The sequence below is a fragment of the Aulonocara stuartgranti genome, assembly GCF_965226115.1.
Source record: "Aulonocara stuartgranti genome assembly, chromosome: 18".
Lineage (NCBI taxonomy): Eukaryota > Metazoa > Chordata > Actinopteri > Cichliformes > Cichlidae > Aulonocara > Aulonocara stuartgranti.
The window spans coordinates 16477362-16493211 of NC_138954.1; the positions used below are offsets into that span (position 1 = coordinate 16477362).

A 15850-nucleotide genomic window follows, 5' to 3' on the forward strand; every position below is an offset into this window, starting at 1 on the left:
ATTAGATGAAGCCCCAAGAGCCACTACCCTGCTTGTCAGCTAATGTCAGCTGGCTCCAGCCGCCAGATTCTGATTTGAATAAGTGGTTAAGAAAATGCATGGATGGATGGATCGATCCCCACGATTTTCAATCTGTCCGACTCTTCTGTTTCCTCTAGATTTGTTTATTTGTACACAACACAAGTGTGAAGAAGTAGTTAATGCAGTCTGTGAAGGCCATTTCAATGTACAGCCCAATCTTAGGAGGGGATTTTGCTAATCTGTTTTAAAAGGCAGTTATTATCAGGCTTGATTCAGCATGGTAGGTTTACCAGTGACATTTGGAGACATTGACTAGATAATAGAGCTCTGAAAAAGGGCAGAACACTATAAAGTACAATGTGAACCCTCAGAACTAAAAACACAAATGACAGCTCCACAAGCTGTGCCCATTTCCCACAGAGATGGAGTACAGCTATGTGTCATAACATCTATTAGAACAAAGACCACCTTCCTGTTTTGGATCAAGGCTTTCTTGCCATCTGAACCTCCCAAATAAGATACCATCTCTAATACAGGAGCCTACATGCCGCCTTGCACAGGTAACCCCCTCCACATCTCTAAACCATAACAATTAAACTACTCGCACACCATCATTACACAGCTATGGCGGTTTTTCTTTTTGCTGCAGGCGATGCCAATATGAAAAGACACAAAGCATAAACAGTAAGGACCCCAGTGTCATTATAGGACATGTTTCAGGGTTTTTTTTCCAAAATATGCTAAAAGCATAAATGACTCATAGACGGGGAGACATGAGCCAAAAATTCCCCTTGACTTGTCCATTAAAAAAAACCCCACAAAAACAAAAATCAGTTAAAATCTTGACTTTTTCTCCAATCCATTTACAAAGAGCGTCACTCTGCTGTGGATGTCTCACTTGTTGTGGGAGAGGAGAGTGCATCCCGAACACAGGGGCCTTTCACCAACCATTGTTTGGAGCAGAGGAGTCTTTAAACAGCACGCCTCCAGTTAAGCCCTCTCAGTGTGGGTTTGACATGTCAGAACATGAGCGGAGACATCCAAACTGCCTCAGTTTTTAAGTGCAGGAAACTCAATGCAGGTCACGGCTCTCTGGGGCGATCTCCGATAAGGCTGCCGCCCCATTTTATTACAGTTCCTGTTTCTTGTTATTGAAAGGTCAACCAGCGGTAATGCTCAAAAATGGCAATTACATGAACCCATCTTAAGGTGCCAGTCTTTCAGGCTTTGTTAACAGCTCACCCAAACTCAAACTTTCTGTATGTTCCTCTGGGCTGCATTGCTATTTATCTGACTAGATTGTGAGTCATTTATACTGGCTGTAGTAATATCTGCTTTCTCTTGAATATAATGGAACTCAACGCAGCTTTTTTTGTTGTACTTAAAGTGCCAACAAATATGTTTTTGTCAAACGTGGTATCATGACCTTGTTACTAGAATGGTCCGGCACTTTCATATAGGAACTATTTTCTTTCTACTGTCTCATCACAGCCCATCTAATGTTTACATCCTGTTACTGTATCATTAGCACAAGCCTGCCATCATGGGTACATAGATGCTTTCGTCAGTACAGTAATATAATTAGCAAGTAGTTCCTAGATTGTCCTTTTAATGAAGAACTGGTTATTAGTGAAATAAAGCAGAATGAATAAAGAATAATATTTGATAAATGAAGCCCCCAAAAAACATGATTTTCAGATTTTAAACAAGGAGTATTTTAAACTCAACCCAACTAACGTGTAGCCATGAAGGGAAATTTTGGGTCATCGCAGGTCAATGCAGAAATTGTGTTGTTGGCCACTGACAATCGCTTCCTCTCTGGAGCACCGCATTGACTACCGGAAAATAGCACCACTTATTCTTTCACAGACAATAATAACAACAAAAGGAAGCAATAGAAAATGAGTGCCTTTCACTAAAATAATATTGAAATCAAGAACACAACAAAGAAACAGCATCATGGTGAAGATGCCTGAAATTTGCCATCCCGAAAGAGATAAAGTGGAACCGAACTGTTCCCCCACTAAAAGAAAAACCCCTAATTAAATCCATGTGGTCAGCATTACGTCATTCTTTAAATATGACCATCCCCATATCGCTGTGTCCCAGAATGCCTATGGAAACAAGGGAGCCCCGGGACTCGCGATGCCTACAGAGGACACCAGTGTCTTTGTCTCTGTGAGGGTAAAACTGTTGGCAGCATGTTTGTCAGGTCTTTCACTTCGCTGCTCACGTCTGCTCAGATAAAAATGACCACTCAGTCTGAGGGTAGCGAAGCACAAGCGAAGCCCCAACTTATTCCATGAGAAAAGAAAATCTAATGTGAGCAGCAAGTCCGTGCGTATGCACATGCATGCATGCGTGCCAATGTGCAGTGAATCTGAAGTGGTTTTTTGGGGAACGAGAGAGGACAACCTTGAGATCTAAACTTCCACTCTTACTCTGACCAACTTTCCAACCATACTTTCCTTCCGTCATGAATTACAGAGTGAGAATTTAGCTAGCAATTAGTGTTTCTACTCTGATGATTCACCAACTGACATTCCCTGTCTGGCTACTTTTATCATGCATGTCATGACAAAGACGGTCCTGCAGCATCTTCTTTCTGTAGCTCTACAAAAAAAAAAGAAAAAGAAAGAAATTACAGAAAAAAACAAGCATAAGAGCTCTTACTTTTCTTCTGCTGAGCTCCCAAGCACAAGCCAGTCATTTCCATCAAATTAGGTAAGTGACAAACACAGTCACCAGAGAACAAGGGGAAAATCTTTACCCCGAGCTCGTCTAATGCAACCTGGATGGTCTGGCCTACTTAAAGCTCCCAGAGCCTTGTGTTGTCTGCAGAAAGGCATTGATCACTTCCCCTTAAAATAAATTGGACATCCCAATTCACATTTAACATGAGATTTGCAAATTGGGTTTTCAAGAAGCCTTGCAGTGGAATGCCCAGGCTGACGGACTCAGTTTGTCAAATTAAGAAGGGAATGTGCCAGAGGTTATCGTTGCAGCTACAAAAAGGAATAATAAAAAAAGAACAAAAACCAAAGGAATCAGTCATGCATGAATGAAACTGAAAGCAAAGTTAGAGAAGATCCACAAATTGCAGCTTTTTTGGCAAATGGTTGGTAGACCTCTTGGTGAAACAGCAGGATCCTGCTTCAAATGAGCCACAGTTCTGAAAAACACAATGTACTGGAGCTGAGATTTGCAGTGGCAGCTGCTCATATACAAGTTACATTCAGTTATTAACAGATTTCCCTCTGCTCCTAACCAGACTGTCTGCGATTCAGTGGTTTTTCAATATCTTGCCGTCTCCCTATGTGTCCTGCTGCAGCTGAGAGGGCATTATCGCTGTGTCACTGTTTATTCAACTTCCCCTGAAAGTGTATTTATCTTGAACATAGCTACCTGCTGGGGACTCAACTACACCTGCTGATATGAACGCCAAAAACAAAAGCATTTTTTTCTAATTATTTTTCCCTCTGCAGGTTTTAAAGTAAGGCCCACTCCATCTGAAAGGTAAAGCACATACAGGAAGCACCACATGAATTAATATCGAAGGAGGCAAAGCGAAAGGGAAACAAAGGGAATTCCATCCTCATGAATATATTTTGTGTCAGATTTAAGATAAATGAGTCTGGATTTCACCTTCGTGGGGGGGATTTTCTTCTCTAAAAGGTAACTCCAAAAAATACCCATCACTGAGTGTTTTCCTGTCTGCAAGCTACATTGACAGGTTAGAGTACAGGTTACTGTAGAGTTCTATCTGCAGCACCACTGCAGTATTTCAACCTCTGCTACACATGTGCACCGCTGACCACCTACACTGCTTCTCCGACTCTAAGGACCCCAGAGACCACACCCCACTCCCCATTTCAGCACACAGTTCACTGGCCACTCCTGGATCCAACAGGATGGCTTTGTTTACTCGACAGGTGGGGGTGGGGACACCTCAAACTCTTCCCCCTGTTAAACTCCCTTCCTCCACCCAAACGTCATACACACACTCAAGTACAGCCTGAGTGTATGCAAGCGTTCAGTCACAGAAGAGTTGGGCTTCGGCTTTTCTGGATTTAATTTACTTTAAGACCAACAGTTAGGCAGGTAGCAACAAGCGCAGAGTCCCGCCCAGGGCATTGAACACCCAGCTTAACTGAAGCTGATCGGCACACCTACATTCCTGAAGCTTGACTGACTGACTGACTGCAGTGGAAGAAATGGACAAATACCACTTGACTCTGGAAAACAAATCAATAGGTATCCTTGGTAACGTGTCATGGGAGAATACAAACAGACAAGAGATTAACAAGTCTGACCTCAGCCCCTTCATGAGTCTCAATTTAACATGAAAATTAAAACAAAAGAAATGTTTTGCTGGTTCAAAAGTTGCGAATATATACATGACATGTGCAACTTGACATCGGGGGAAGTTATTAGGTTGTCACAGACGACTAATTAGGTCTCTTTGAAAAGGTGTGAAATTGGAGCTTGACGCACAAAACGCAGCAAATCACAGCCATTAATTCAGATAGTTACAAATATTTGCCTCTCTGCCTGCTCTTCCAGGCAACTGGACAAACACACTTCACTGTCAGAGTTAACCTTTAAACACAGCGCTTAAGTCGTTTGCTCCTCTCCCCATCATTACAGTATGTAAGCCCTCTTAATTTAGCATTGCGAGACTGCCAAATGCATCCCCATTACAGCCACTAACTGCTTTAATGCTACTTCTTTAAGCTGCGTCTCTGAGAGACCAATAAGCAGGCCTGGGTCAGGATAACACAGAGATAGCACGGGGACTGTGTTATGCCACAGCCGCCCCTCTGTAAAACAAACTGTTATCATGTGTTCTTTGCAGTCACTGGTGATTTCACTTCACCTACTTTTTGACTGAACTACAAAAACCTCAAAGAAGGCAAAGTAATTGCTGTGCATGTGCACACGAACTGAGGTTCACACATGAAAAACACTGGAGAAATAAAATACCCGAAATAGAAATTCCAAAAGGACTCTTTGGACTTTTTTTGAATGCCATCCAAACTCACAATTCCCCCACATGTTTTTCATTTGCTTGGCCTAAAAAAAGTGCACTTCCTTATTTCTCTCGAGCTGTAACTTTCTGTGCAGTGAGCAAGAGGGGGTATATAAAATGGAGCACTGAGCTGAGAAATAAATCAGCAGTCTTGCAGGTCTTACCTTGACCTTTGTGGGAGTCAATGCCTGCCAGAGTCTCTATGGTGACAGGCTGTGACTTATTATTCCCAGTCTGGGGATATTGACCACTGTCTTTGCTTTGGGACTGCTGAATTTCACTTTTGCCACTGCTTGGCTGGTCTTTCCTCCTGAAACGGTTTGCTATGAGCTGCCATATACTTTGTTCTTCCTGAACTGGTTTGGAAGTCAGTTTTGGTGGATGGAGAGGTACCTCCATTACCTTGACCTTCCCCCTGCTGTGATACTGAATGTACTGCATGCCTCCATCTTCCGTCTGATCACTGGAAGTTGAAATCTTTCTTCCTGTGAGGTACGAGAAGGGTTGAGGAGGCATCGTTGCCTCTTCAGCAGTACTTTTAGTCTGAGAGTACTCCTTTGACTCTACCCCAGGACCCAAATCCCTAGGACGAGTCCTCCTGATTCGCAGACTAAAACTCCGTCTTAAAGAGCTCAGTGTACTTCTTGAAGTATCAGATTTGTTGTTTTTGGGGGAAATTTTAGCATCTTTGTCATTTTGCTTTTCCTTGTTCTTCTCTTGAGAGGTTTTGCCAAACAGTTTCCGTCGTAAGCCTCCTTTGAAAAATCCCTCTCCTTCGCCACCTCTGTGGCTGCCACTCCTCTCGCTGTTTATCTCATCATCAGAGCCCCTCTTTTTTAGTTCCAGTACTGTCATACTGACGGGCCTGGGCTTCCAGCTCCTCTGGCGGACCCTAAGGTTCACCTCCGCAGGGCCTGATGGCCGTTGAGCCACAACAGGATTGAGGCCATCCACTGCTCTTAGCTCAGCCTTCCTGCTCCTGTGCTGGTGGCTGTCTAAACTTCCTGTCCATTTGCAGGATTCCTGGGCTTGGGGCTCTGGCAGAACTGCGACTGCGCCTGGAAGCATGCAAACGCTCCTGGGCCTTAGCAGCCGTCGTTCTTGTTCGGGCTGACGATCTCTTTGGACCTTGACCGGACCGTCATACATGCTCATCGTCCTTCTGCCGAGCAGGGCTTCATCCTGATGTGACCTTCGTAGCAGGGCCCAAGGCAGAGACCTTCTTCCTGGTGCACTGTCATGATTCCCATGAACAAGTCCTTTAGCCTGGATGGTGGCAGAGCACGATGTTGAGCTCTGAATGAGCTGCTCCTTGGCGTCTGGTTGAGCTGTTAGCAGTAAGGAGTTTCCTGTGTATTTTGAAGGTGGTTTAAAAAACTTGTCTGTCTTCATTTTTCCCGCAATCACCTCCTCCAACTCCTCCTCATCCTCCTCCACCACTACCTCCTCTCTATGCCTCCCGGCGCTACTGAGGGAGAGCCACCTGCTGAGCTCGTGCTGTGCCTTGCCCAACCTCGGGCTTTTCTCCATTTGGACTATACAAGTCATTTCTCCATTTGGCTGACAATTCCCAACCAGGGTGTGAGTGACCTGGCCCATTTCCAGCTCTGACACCGGTGCATCTGTATGTGTTTCTTTCAAGATTACAGAGACTTGGTATACAGTTATCTCCTGCTGCTGCTGTTCTATAGCTGTACTCCTTGGGGTCACATCCACGTTCCCACTGCTAAGGAAAAGCATCACACTTCATTCAGACGGATTCACACAATCATCCTCATTAACACACTGAAACCAGTGTGTTACATTCTGCCAGAGAGTTGAGATTCAGCTCATGAAGTCCTTCATTTGAAGACTAAATTCCTCTGCCAGGTATAATCTTTCACCTTTGACATGAGGAAAGAAAAAAAAAAACAACTTCAAACAAGTTAGTTCAAAGCCTCGCTGCCACCTGCATCCTCTGGCTCCTTTCCTCAGCAGAATCAAACAGGCATTTAGATGGTAGCTGCTTTTTGCTCCGCTCTATTCTACCTGTCTCGAGCAAGTAGATGCACAGAAGAAAAACAAAACTTTAACTGCTGATTTTGCAACAAAGGCATATCTGTAACAGACACAAAAGTTACAGCTCAAAAAAACTGAATCATCCTTCTTCTTTGGCAAGTTGCAAACTGCGAGCAATCCCTGTTGTTGGCGGTGCAGAGAAACCCCTTAATCTCTGAGCTCTTGCCATGTAGAGCATGAGGGAGTGTGTCTCTGTTTGAACTTTCAGCTGCCTTCCAACCCCCGGGACACATGGAAAACAAGGAGTGGATCCCAAGGACACTGAACACGCCCTCATGATTTCACCAGAGTTGCTAACAGCCCCCGGAGGTATAAACAGACAAAAGTGAACACACAGGATCGAGATAAGACTCTGCTGATTACACACTGATATATACAGACTACAAGCCACAAGAAACAGCCATAAGTGGGCATTTTATTTGGATTGACCAATGGTAGAAGAAAAGAATAAACTATAAACTTTCTCGTATTTATTTAGACACTTGACTGATTCACCTAAACACATCAGCTTTGGGGATACGCTGCTTAGGTTTTAAACACTTTTACGGGGACGCAGAAGTCAAAATGTCTCCCTCGCTCCAGGATCTATGAGAATACTAATGCAGCACAGCCACGGAGTAACATGGGAGTACCCACACAACCACACACCAACCTTCCAGTGGCTCCCACTATACAGCCTACACTCAATGGGAGAGCTTAACTTAATTCCAAGATTGGCTGACAGCTATTTTTGTTGAGGAACTTGTTCTTTTTAAAGCACTAATGGTTACCATGGCAGAAAGCAGTACATTGGACATTATGTAAAATGGCATTCTCTGAATCTAAACATAATTACACATTCACTGCGTGGGCAGTCCTGCATCTAACTTCATTGAGAAAATTAGCACATTGAGCTACTGAGAATGCTGGCATTCGATTAAATGCAGAGAATAAAAAGACTGAGCAGCCTTACGTGGCCTATTCAATCTTCTGGTGCATTAGTGCAGCGTAATGGGCAGAGCTCATTTAGACAGCCATGCACCACAAAGAATCAAGGCAGATTTTACCCCCACAACTCTGCAGCACCCAGTGTGGTTAAGACTGGAACACTGCCCCTTTGTGGTCAACAAGAGAAAGCACACTGGAAGGGAAAATGTTCACTGGGCATGTACTGTTATCGGCTGGATAACCATTCAAAGCTGGTGTGATTTGCCTGGACAAAAAACATATATCTAAAACAGATGCATAATCAGAAGTTAACAACACTGCTTATGAGGAAAGAAGAATAACAACAACAACAACAACAAGTGGCCATTCCTTGAGTGCATCACTGTGGGGAAACCAGAATAACCGGGAGGCAGAAAGTTACAGCCCAACTGCTGCAGTTTGTGCCAAACGCTAAATCTCAACAGCATTTGACTTGAACTGATTTTGTTTTTTCGTAACGTCTCCCTAAAGTCTTCCAATTGCTATTGCCGTTGTGTGCCATCTACAGTACGTGTGATATTCCTGATATTTGAAGTGTTTCTTGGCACATTTCTTTCTCCCTTATGTCTCTTTATCAACTGACTCAGCGGTGTTAGAATGAAAACAATCAAAAGCATTTTAGATATTGTTACAGGAAACTCTAACCATGCGCGTGCACCGTCAGAAAAATCTGAAGTGAGCAAGTACAGCAGCAAAGTTGAATCCCATATCAGGCTGTCAGAGGTTGTAATTTCGGCCTTTACCTGTGTCTAGGAAGCAGGGGTTTGAAAGGATGTGGGTCTCATCGTCGAGTAAACGGTCCTTTTCACTCCACTGGATCTCGTGCCGGTCTCGAGTTTGCTTGCGACTCCCGAAGCACATCAACATATTCTAGCTATAACCTCAGAGGCACTTTTCCGTGATATAACCAAAAAGAAACAAAGATATTTAGGTGCCTGAATCCACGTTCAGATTATTGATCATCTTTGATTCATTGCGCCACTCCTGGGTTTTTATCTTCCTTTGCTTCTTTCAGACATTTCTGTTGACATCTGCAGCTCAGTTAGTCCCCAGTTTTTTTCTGTCCAGCATAGAAACCAAAAAAAACCTATTTTGTCATTTCTGGCACGCACTCCATGCCAGCCTGATATTGTGGTAACAAGCAGAAGCCGGAGTGGCTAATGGACAGTCCGAGGAGGCGGCCCAGAAAGGCCATGTGGTATCGCTCCCTTTGAGTCCTTTCCTTAATGCAGGTGTTGGTTAGCAGGGTCCTACATAGGAAGTCCTGATAGGATTAAAGTTAATCCACTATCCTGTTGTCTTTGTTGTGGTCCGGTCCAAAGGAAACCTGTGCTGCGGTAAATCCTGGCATTTCAAAGTGCTGACCAGGTAACAGAGCCTCTCTTGTGTTTAACCCTGTCCTGCAGCTAAATATTTCTCCGTCTTGAAACTGTATCTTGATGGAAGGTGGAGGGAAAACCTTTTCTGAAAAACTGGATTGGCATGTTCTGAGGTTTCAGAATTACCCTCTGCGTCTGTATCTCCCTGTGTGTATGTGTACACATCTGCCTGATTGTAAGCGGAGGTCATACTGTGTGTGTTGGCCGTTTATCTCATTTCTGTGCGTCACCTTGTCAAACACAGGCGTAGCTGTTTTGCCAACACCCCGACCTGAGTTTCTCTTTCAATTTTTCTTAGGCTACATTCCTTAGTCGTTCAGCAACAGAAAGGTACGCTCTGTGCTTTTGCAAGACAATTTTCTCGCCATGCGATTATTATCTCACCTATAAGCTACGTTTGGAATCTTTCTTTGTCAGGTTAACATCCCAAAAAACCCCTTTGGTACTTTTCCAGCATCCCATAAGACGACATTATATTTTAAATGTGTCACAAATACAGCGTGCACATCATCTCTACAGTACTTTCATTTTTGTTATTATGGCGGCATCAGAATTGAATTCAAAGCAGGCATCATTATAAAATTTGACTGGACAATCTCGTCAAATCCCTAATTAGACTGCCTGTTGGGGTTTTCGCCTTCACTTTCTAATCGAATTCAATCAAGGCTTTTGCCAGTCAGCAGTATTTCTCTTCATATTAGATCATTTGACACAATATACCACATTTCCAGTGGGGGGCAGTCACGTCGCTAAGGAATTGCATCCTAATTATAACATTATATCAGTTACATTAAAATAACAAAGTATTTCATAACACAAAGAAAACTTTCAAAACTAAGAAGCTTCACTCAGACTGGTCTCTGTGGCCCTGTAAGCCCGGGGTAACTAAGAGGCTGAATTGGGAAGGCCTTTTTTTTTTTTTTTACAGCAACATCACTTATCTGGAAGACTCAAGCAGTTTTGGGGCTTGTGATGATGTCTGGATAACCATTAGCTGGAAACACACACAGACTCACACACACATAACGGAAATGTCTCAACAGCAGACATAGCAGACAGTCAGAACTAGTGTGTTTATATAAGACGCAGACACTGTGCGACAAACACTGGTGCTGTCTAGCAGATTGCATGATGCATTCAAGCCACATGAGTAAAGCTTACTAACTCCTCGTCAGTATTAGAACATGAGTCAGTGTGAGGAAGACGGCCGCGTACATATGTAAACTCCTTGGCGGAGACGGTTTGCTTCCTCCGGCAAACAGGGTGACAGGAAGAGAGACTGAAGGCGGCCTCCCGACTTATTATAATTAGCACTCGGCAGGTAGCAGGCTGTAGCCCAACTCTTCTCGAATATGGTTTTTTGCTGACCTCATTCACACATCAGCACAGCTCAAGCCTCAGGCATCCGGTATTCTCCAGCATTACGTATGAGGGGAGAAAGGAGAAAGAAAAAAAAACTCCAGTGTTGTTTGCTTTCTAAAAAACACAAATACATTTATTCAGAACTTTTCAAACTGAGCTCTGTGTGACAAATTGGTGGCAAAGTTTGCCACAGTGACTAACAAGCTTTAATGAGAACAGAAATGTTCATGACTTTTCATAGGTGTTGATGTCACGCTTTAAATATAGCCTCGTGTGAACATGTGAATGTAATATATTGCTCGGGAAGCGCAGCATGGAGAAACAGGAGAAAATTACTCAGAGCTATCAGAAATACCCCTTGATTGAAGAGATGTTTGCCCTCACTGGAGAGAGTCAGGTACTGTGATTATCATCATCATCATCATCATCATCATCATCATCACAGACGAAACACAGGAGCTCGGAATTGCTAATTGACCTCATGCAAGACTGCCTGAGGCTCTAATAACAAAGGAATCCTGGTGGCATCTTCTGGATTTCCAAAAAGTGCAAGAAAAAGTGCTGTGCTCTTTTGATAGAGAAAAGGGAGAAGGTTGGGGTGTAGTTTGGGTTAATACAAAAAACAATTCTCAGAGCACTCGTCAGAATAACGCCATCACCGGACACTTTATTAGGTACACCTCACAAATAGGGAGGACTCCTGTTTTGCCTTCAGAACTGCTTTAATTCTTCATGGCATAAATCCTGGAAACACTCGTCAGACATTCTGATCATATCAACATGATAGCTTCCCACAGTTGCTTCAGATTTGTCAGTTGTACATCCCTAAGATGCTCCATTGGCTTGAGATCTGATGTCTGTGGAGGCCATTTGAGTACATCGAACTCATCGTTATGTTTAAGAAACTTGTTTGAGATCATTCGAGTTTTGTGACACTGCGTGTTATCCTGACCAGAAGCAGCCATGAGAAAATGGGTACACTGTGGTCATAAAGGGATGGACATGATCAGCAACAATACTCAGGTAGACTGTGGTGGTGAAAAGATGCTCATTTGGTACTAAGGGGCCAAAAGTGCACCAGGAGAATATCCCCACACCATTACACCACCAGCCTGAACCATTGATACAAAGCAGGATGGATCCATGCTTTCATGCTATTTAATTCTGACCCCACCATCTGAATGACACAATGAGATCCATCAGGCCAAACAACAAATTTGTAATCTGTCATTTTCCAATTTTGGTGAGCTCATGTAAACTGCTGCCTCGGTTTCCTATTCTTTGCTGACAGAAGTGGAACCCGTGTGGCTTCCTTCAAGATCTTAGTGATAACTGTATTCAAATCAGCTTAGCTGAAGCTTTAGCATTTAAACGTAACGTGCTGCCAGTTGACCTGGTTCAGAAAAAAGAAAAAAAAGACTGAACATGGCAAGACTGGTTGGAACAGTTTCCAAGCGACCACTTGTTTTAAAAAATATAAGGCTGAACAAGGATTTATTAAAACATGGGAAACTTAAGGTTGATAACACCAATTTTAATCTTTAATAAAATTGGATGATTGCATTTTAAACTATGTAGCTCCTTAAGCGTATACACAGGGCAGACAAAGCATGTAAACCTGAACTGAACTCTGTGCCTGTAAGGTGAATCTTCTGTAATATTACAGAAGCAGAAACCAGAAATCAGTACATAGTGACTGAAGTCAATTGTCTTTAAATTCCCTGGCTGACTCTCAAGTAAACCAACCCGTTTAAAATCTGGGCTTTACCTCAGTGATCATGAAAACAAGATTTTAGCTGGCAAGAATGTGTCAGTAAAAACAAGCAATTTTGTTGGTTTTAACCTGGAGCTTTAGGTGGAGATGAGAAATGAGAACAGGTTCCAAATTGCCCAATCCTTCAAAATTATGTCCTTCCAAGCTTATCAGCTCCGTTAATCATCACTGGCATGATTTCCAGACAGTTGCATATTGCAAAATAATGATGCCAAACTCATAGCAGTCAGTTTTCACACAGCTGCACGTCTTTCTTTCTACTGTTTCCACGCTGTATTTAGATCTAGAGATAATAACAGTTGTGCTAACACTAAAAAACCCCTCTGTAGACCCAATTTTGCTCTACACAGACCAGGAGTCAGTAGGGCAACTGGGGGAGAAAATGGGAACTATATCAGTAACATCTCACATATATAACCTTTACTGGCTATGCAAAACTCACTACTATATGAGATTTACAGAGCAATCAAATAATCTGGAAAGCAATCAGGAGATAATACAGCCTTGAGATCACAGGAATCAGTATCCAGGGAAGGTATGGGGGGATTTATTCAAGCATGACTGAAAATGAAAACCAGTAATCATAGTGTAACTGTTATTTTTAAGATTGCTTCGGTGCATGCTCTCACATTCTTTTAATGCAACAGATCTTTTTAATACAGAAGTATTTCCTGACTGATTATGCCACTCTTGCACAAGGACAAGTAAGCGAAACCGAAAAATTAAATGAAAAAAAATCTGTCCCTCGAATTAATTATTGCCTTAACAGTCTTAAGGGGGAATTATTCTGGAGTGTGAATATTCAGGTCTCTGTGTGGCACATTCAGCACTCGGTGGCTTCCCTCAAAAACCACAAATAAGATCTGCAAATCCTCAACAAACATCTGCAGAACATCTAATAAAACCTACACAGAAACACAGGTGAATACTGCATACAGCTCAGGACTAAAACAACGTGTTCCTCCCCTAAAAAAATATTGTGCAACAGTATTTATTCCCAAGCAAGAATCAGCCACGGACACAATGTAAACAAACAGTTTGAGAGGGATATAAGCCGATCTGTGCACGTAAAAACACACAAACCTCCGGGCACAAGAAAAAAAACATATATATATATATATATATGCAAACAAGCGCTTCGCCCAGGTGATTACACAGTGCTGCTAATTACACAATGACCTGCCAATTTTGAAAAAGACATAAATTTACCAGACCACTTTCACCCCACCACTCCTCTTTTCCCCACATCGATGCTGAATTAATATCTGCAAATGAATTAAGTCAAGAGAATCACACACAGAAGGGGCTACAGACAGCAAGGAAAGTTTATGATAATTATGCTTGCAGTAGTGGTATTGAGCGTGGGTGGAGAGCTTTTTAAAATTCAGCTGCACTAGCGACGAGCATACGTCACCATTGCTCCACTGCAGAGAAAATGATAGGTTCGAGGACGTCTGTGGGAGGCTGTGAAAAAATTCCAGACGCTTCTGTCTCTAAAATTCAGGTTTTGAGAGCGAGCGCTTGTGCGTTTGTATAGCGTGTGTGTGAGAGAACGACGGAGACAGAGAATGCAACAAGATTGAATGGGGGAGAGAGGGACAGTGACAAGAGTGTGTATTAGTTGCGTAACCTAAGCTGTATAAGCCCTAATTAAAATGTTTGACATCCAAGCTGCTCACTGCTAATTTTCTTGTTCCCTTTGACAGAAAATAAAACAGTACCAGGGATCAGTGTTTGTTTGCTGTGTGTTTATGTTTTGTATCTGCAAGTCTACTGTATGTGCATGGGGGCATGAATAGGCGGGAGACTTGACTTTTTGAGTTTCGTGTCATGTAATCATCACAGCCGCCCCTGCCAGCTAACATACTACTGGCCATGTGATGCCACAGGGAGTAATTCACTGTGCAGAAAAGATGAGGTTTGCACACTTGGCAGAAGAGAATGAAACAAGTGCGTGCAGGAAAGGTCAGCCTGGAATTCACTAACTGGGCATGAGCAGGGAAACACGGAGGCAACATACTGGTTTGCAGAAGATGACAAAATGACCACTAAGAAGACGTAGGAGGAAGCTGTAGAGAGATGCACATTTTTTGTTGTTTTTTGTTGTTTTGTTTTGTTTTTTACAGGCAGATCTGTGTGGGCTGGTGGCTCCCAGTCCTCCTCCTCTCCACATTAGTTTGCAAACCCCCGCTTACTTCTGGTATCATCTTTTCATACTTGCCTTCGAACTTGCTTTTATCTAATAGCTTTGATGTGCTATTGCACATATTGTGTAATCTTTATTGAAATGTGCAAGCAGCAGCAATATAAGCATTATTTGGAGTGTTATTACATAAAGGCGATCCTCAATGATCTTTTTTGCGAAGCTGATAAGAGATATGCTCGCTTTTAGTGAATTAATCCACTCAAAATAGCGAGCCGCGATGGCTAGGATGTGCAATGATTCGCTGACATCTGTGTGAGCTAAACTGTTGCTTAATAAAAAAGAGGTCAGAGGTAGGGCACGGTTTGTGAGAAGCAATTTAAACAGAAAGAAATCCTTTTAATCAAGCTGTGTGGTCTTTTTTTTAAACTTGGAGTTGGACTATATTTGGATCATCACTGGATCATCTTTTCCCTCAGTTTTTTTTTTCTTTTTCTACTAGCAGCAAAATGTAATTTGTCATGCACCATCTGGCTTTCAGCTTCATTCTTGTATCTCACTGGCATCCTGTTGCAGCAACCCTGCAGTTGGAAAAATAAATGGAGCAGCCAATCGCAGCTGTCATCTTGCTAAAGCACAGTAAAGCAACTCGAAACTATTAGGAGACTTTTACTTTAGTTCCGATTGCAATATAACTGTTTTCTTTATCTTTCCATCTTCACAAGCTAGTAATTGTGCAAAATACGTAAGTGGGCCATATTTCTTTCTGCTGCGTTACCACAGAATCTACAGTATATTGTCTGATTCTGTCGAGTCTTTTCACTCCTTTTCAAGGTTTTTCTTCCTGTGCTGTTCCAAAAAGAGGGCCAAGAATAGCGACACATTCGGGCACAAGCTCCCATGTAATTTCCCACGCCTTTTGTCTCCGTTCCTGTGCCGCCCATGCATGCTGAAACAATAAGCTGGGAGCTTCGTTATGAAGCTGACAACAGCGCCTTTAAAAAACATAATTAATTTAAAAAAAAACCAACAACAACCAAGAAGTCAGGAGGGATACAATCATACCTACAAGTGACCCGTCCTCATGCACGCCTGTGAAGCAGCTAATAGGGGCATTT

General features: G+C 42.7%; 1 protein-coding gene across 5 annotated transcripts in view; it reads right to left on the reverse strand.

Annotated features, from left to right (window-relative positions):
- The window catches only part of agap3 (ArfGAP with GTPase domain, ankyrin repeat and PH domain 3), a 118005-nt gene that overhangs the window by 66098 nt on the left and 36057 nt on the right, over positions 1-15850 (reverse strand). The window contains exon 1 of one of the 5 annotated variants that reach the window (XM_082513325.1): positions 8818-9527. The exons of 2 other annotated variants lie outside the window; for them this stretch is intronic. In XM_082513325.1, the coding sequence (XP_082369451.1) occupies positions 8818-8941 (124 nt within the window). In that variant the 5' untranslated portion in view covers positions 8942-9527. Of the gene's footprint in view, positions 1-5214; positions 7314-8817; positions 9528-15850 lie in introns of those variants that run through there. 2 more of the 5 variants (XM_082513323.1, XM_082513326.1) reach the window with 2 other exon arrangements.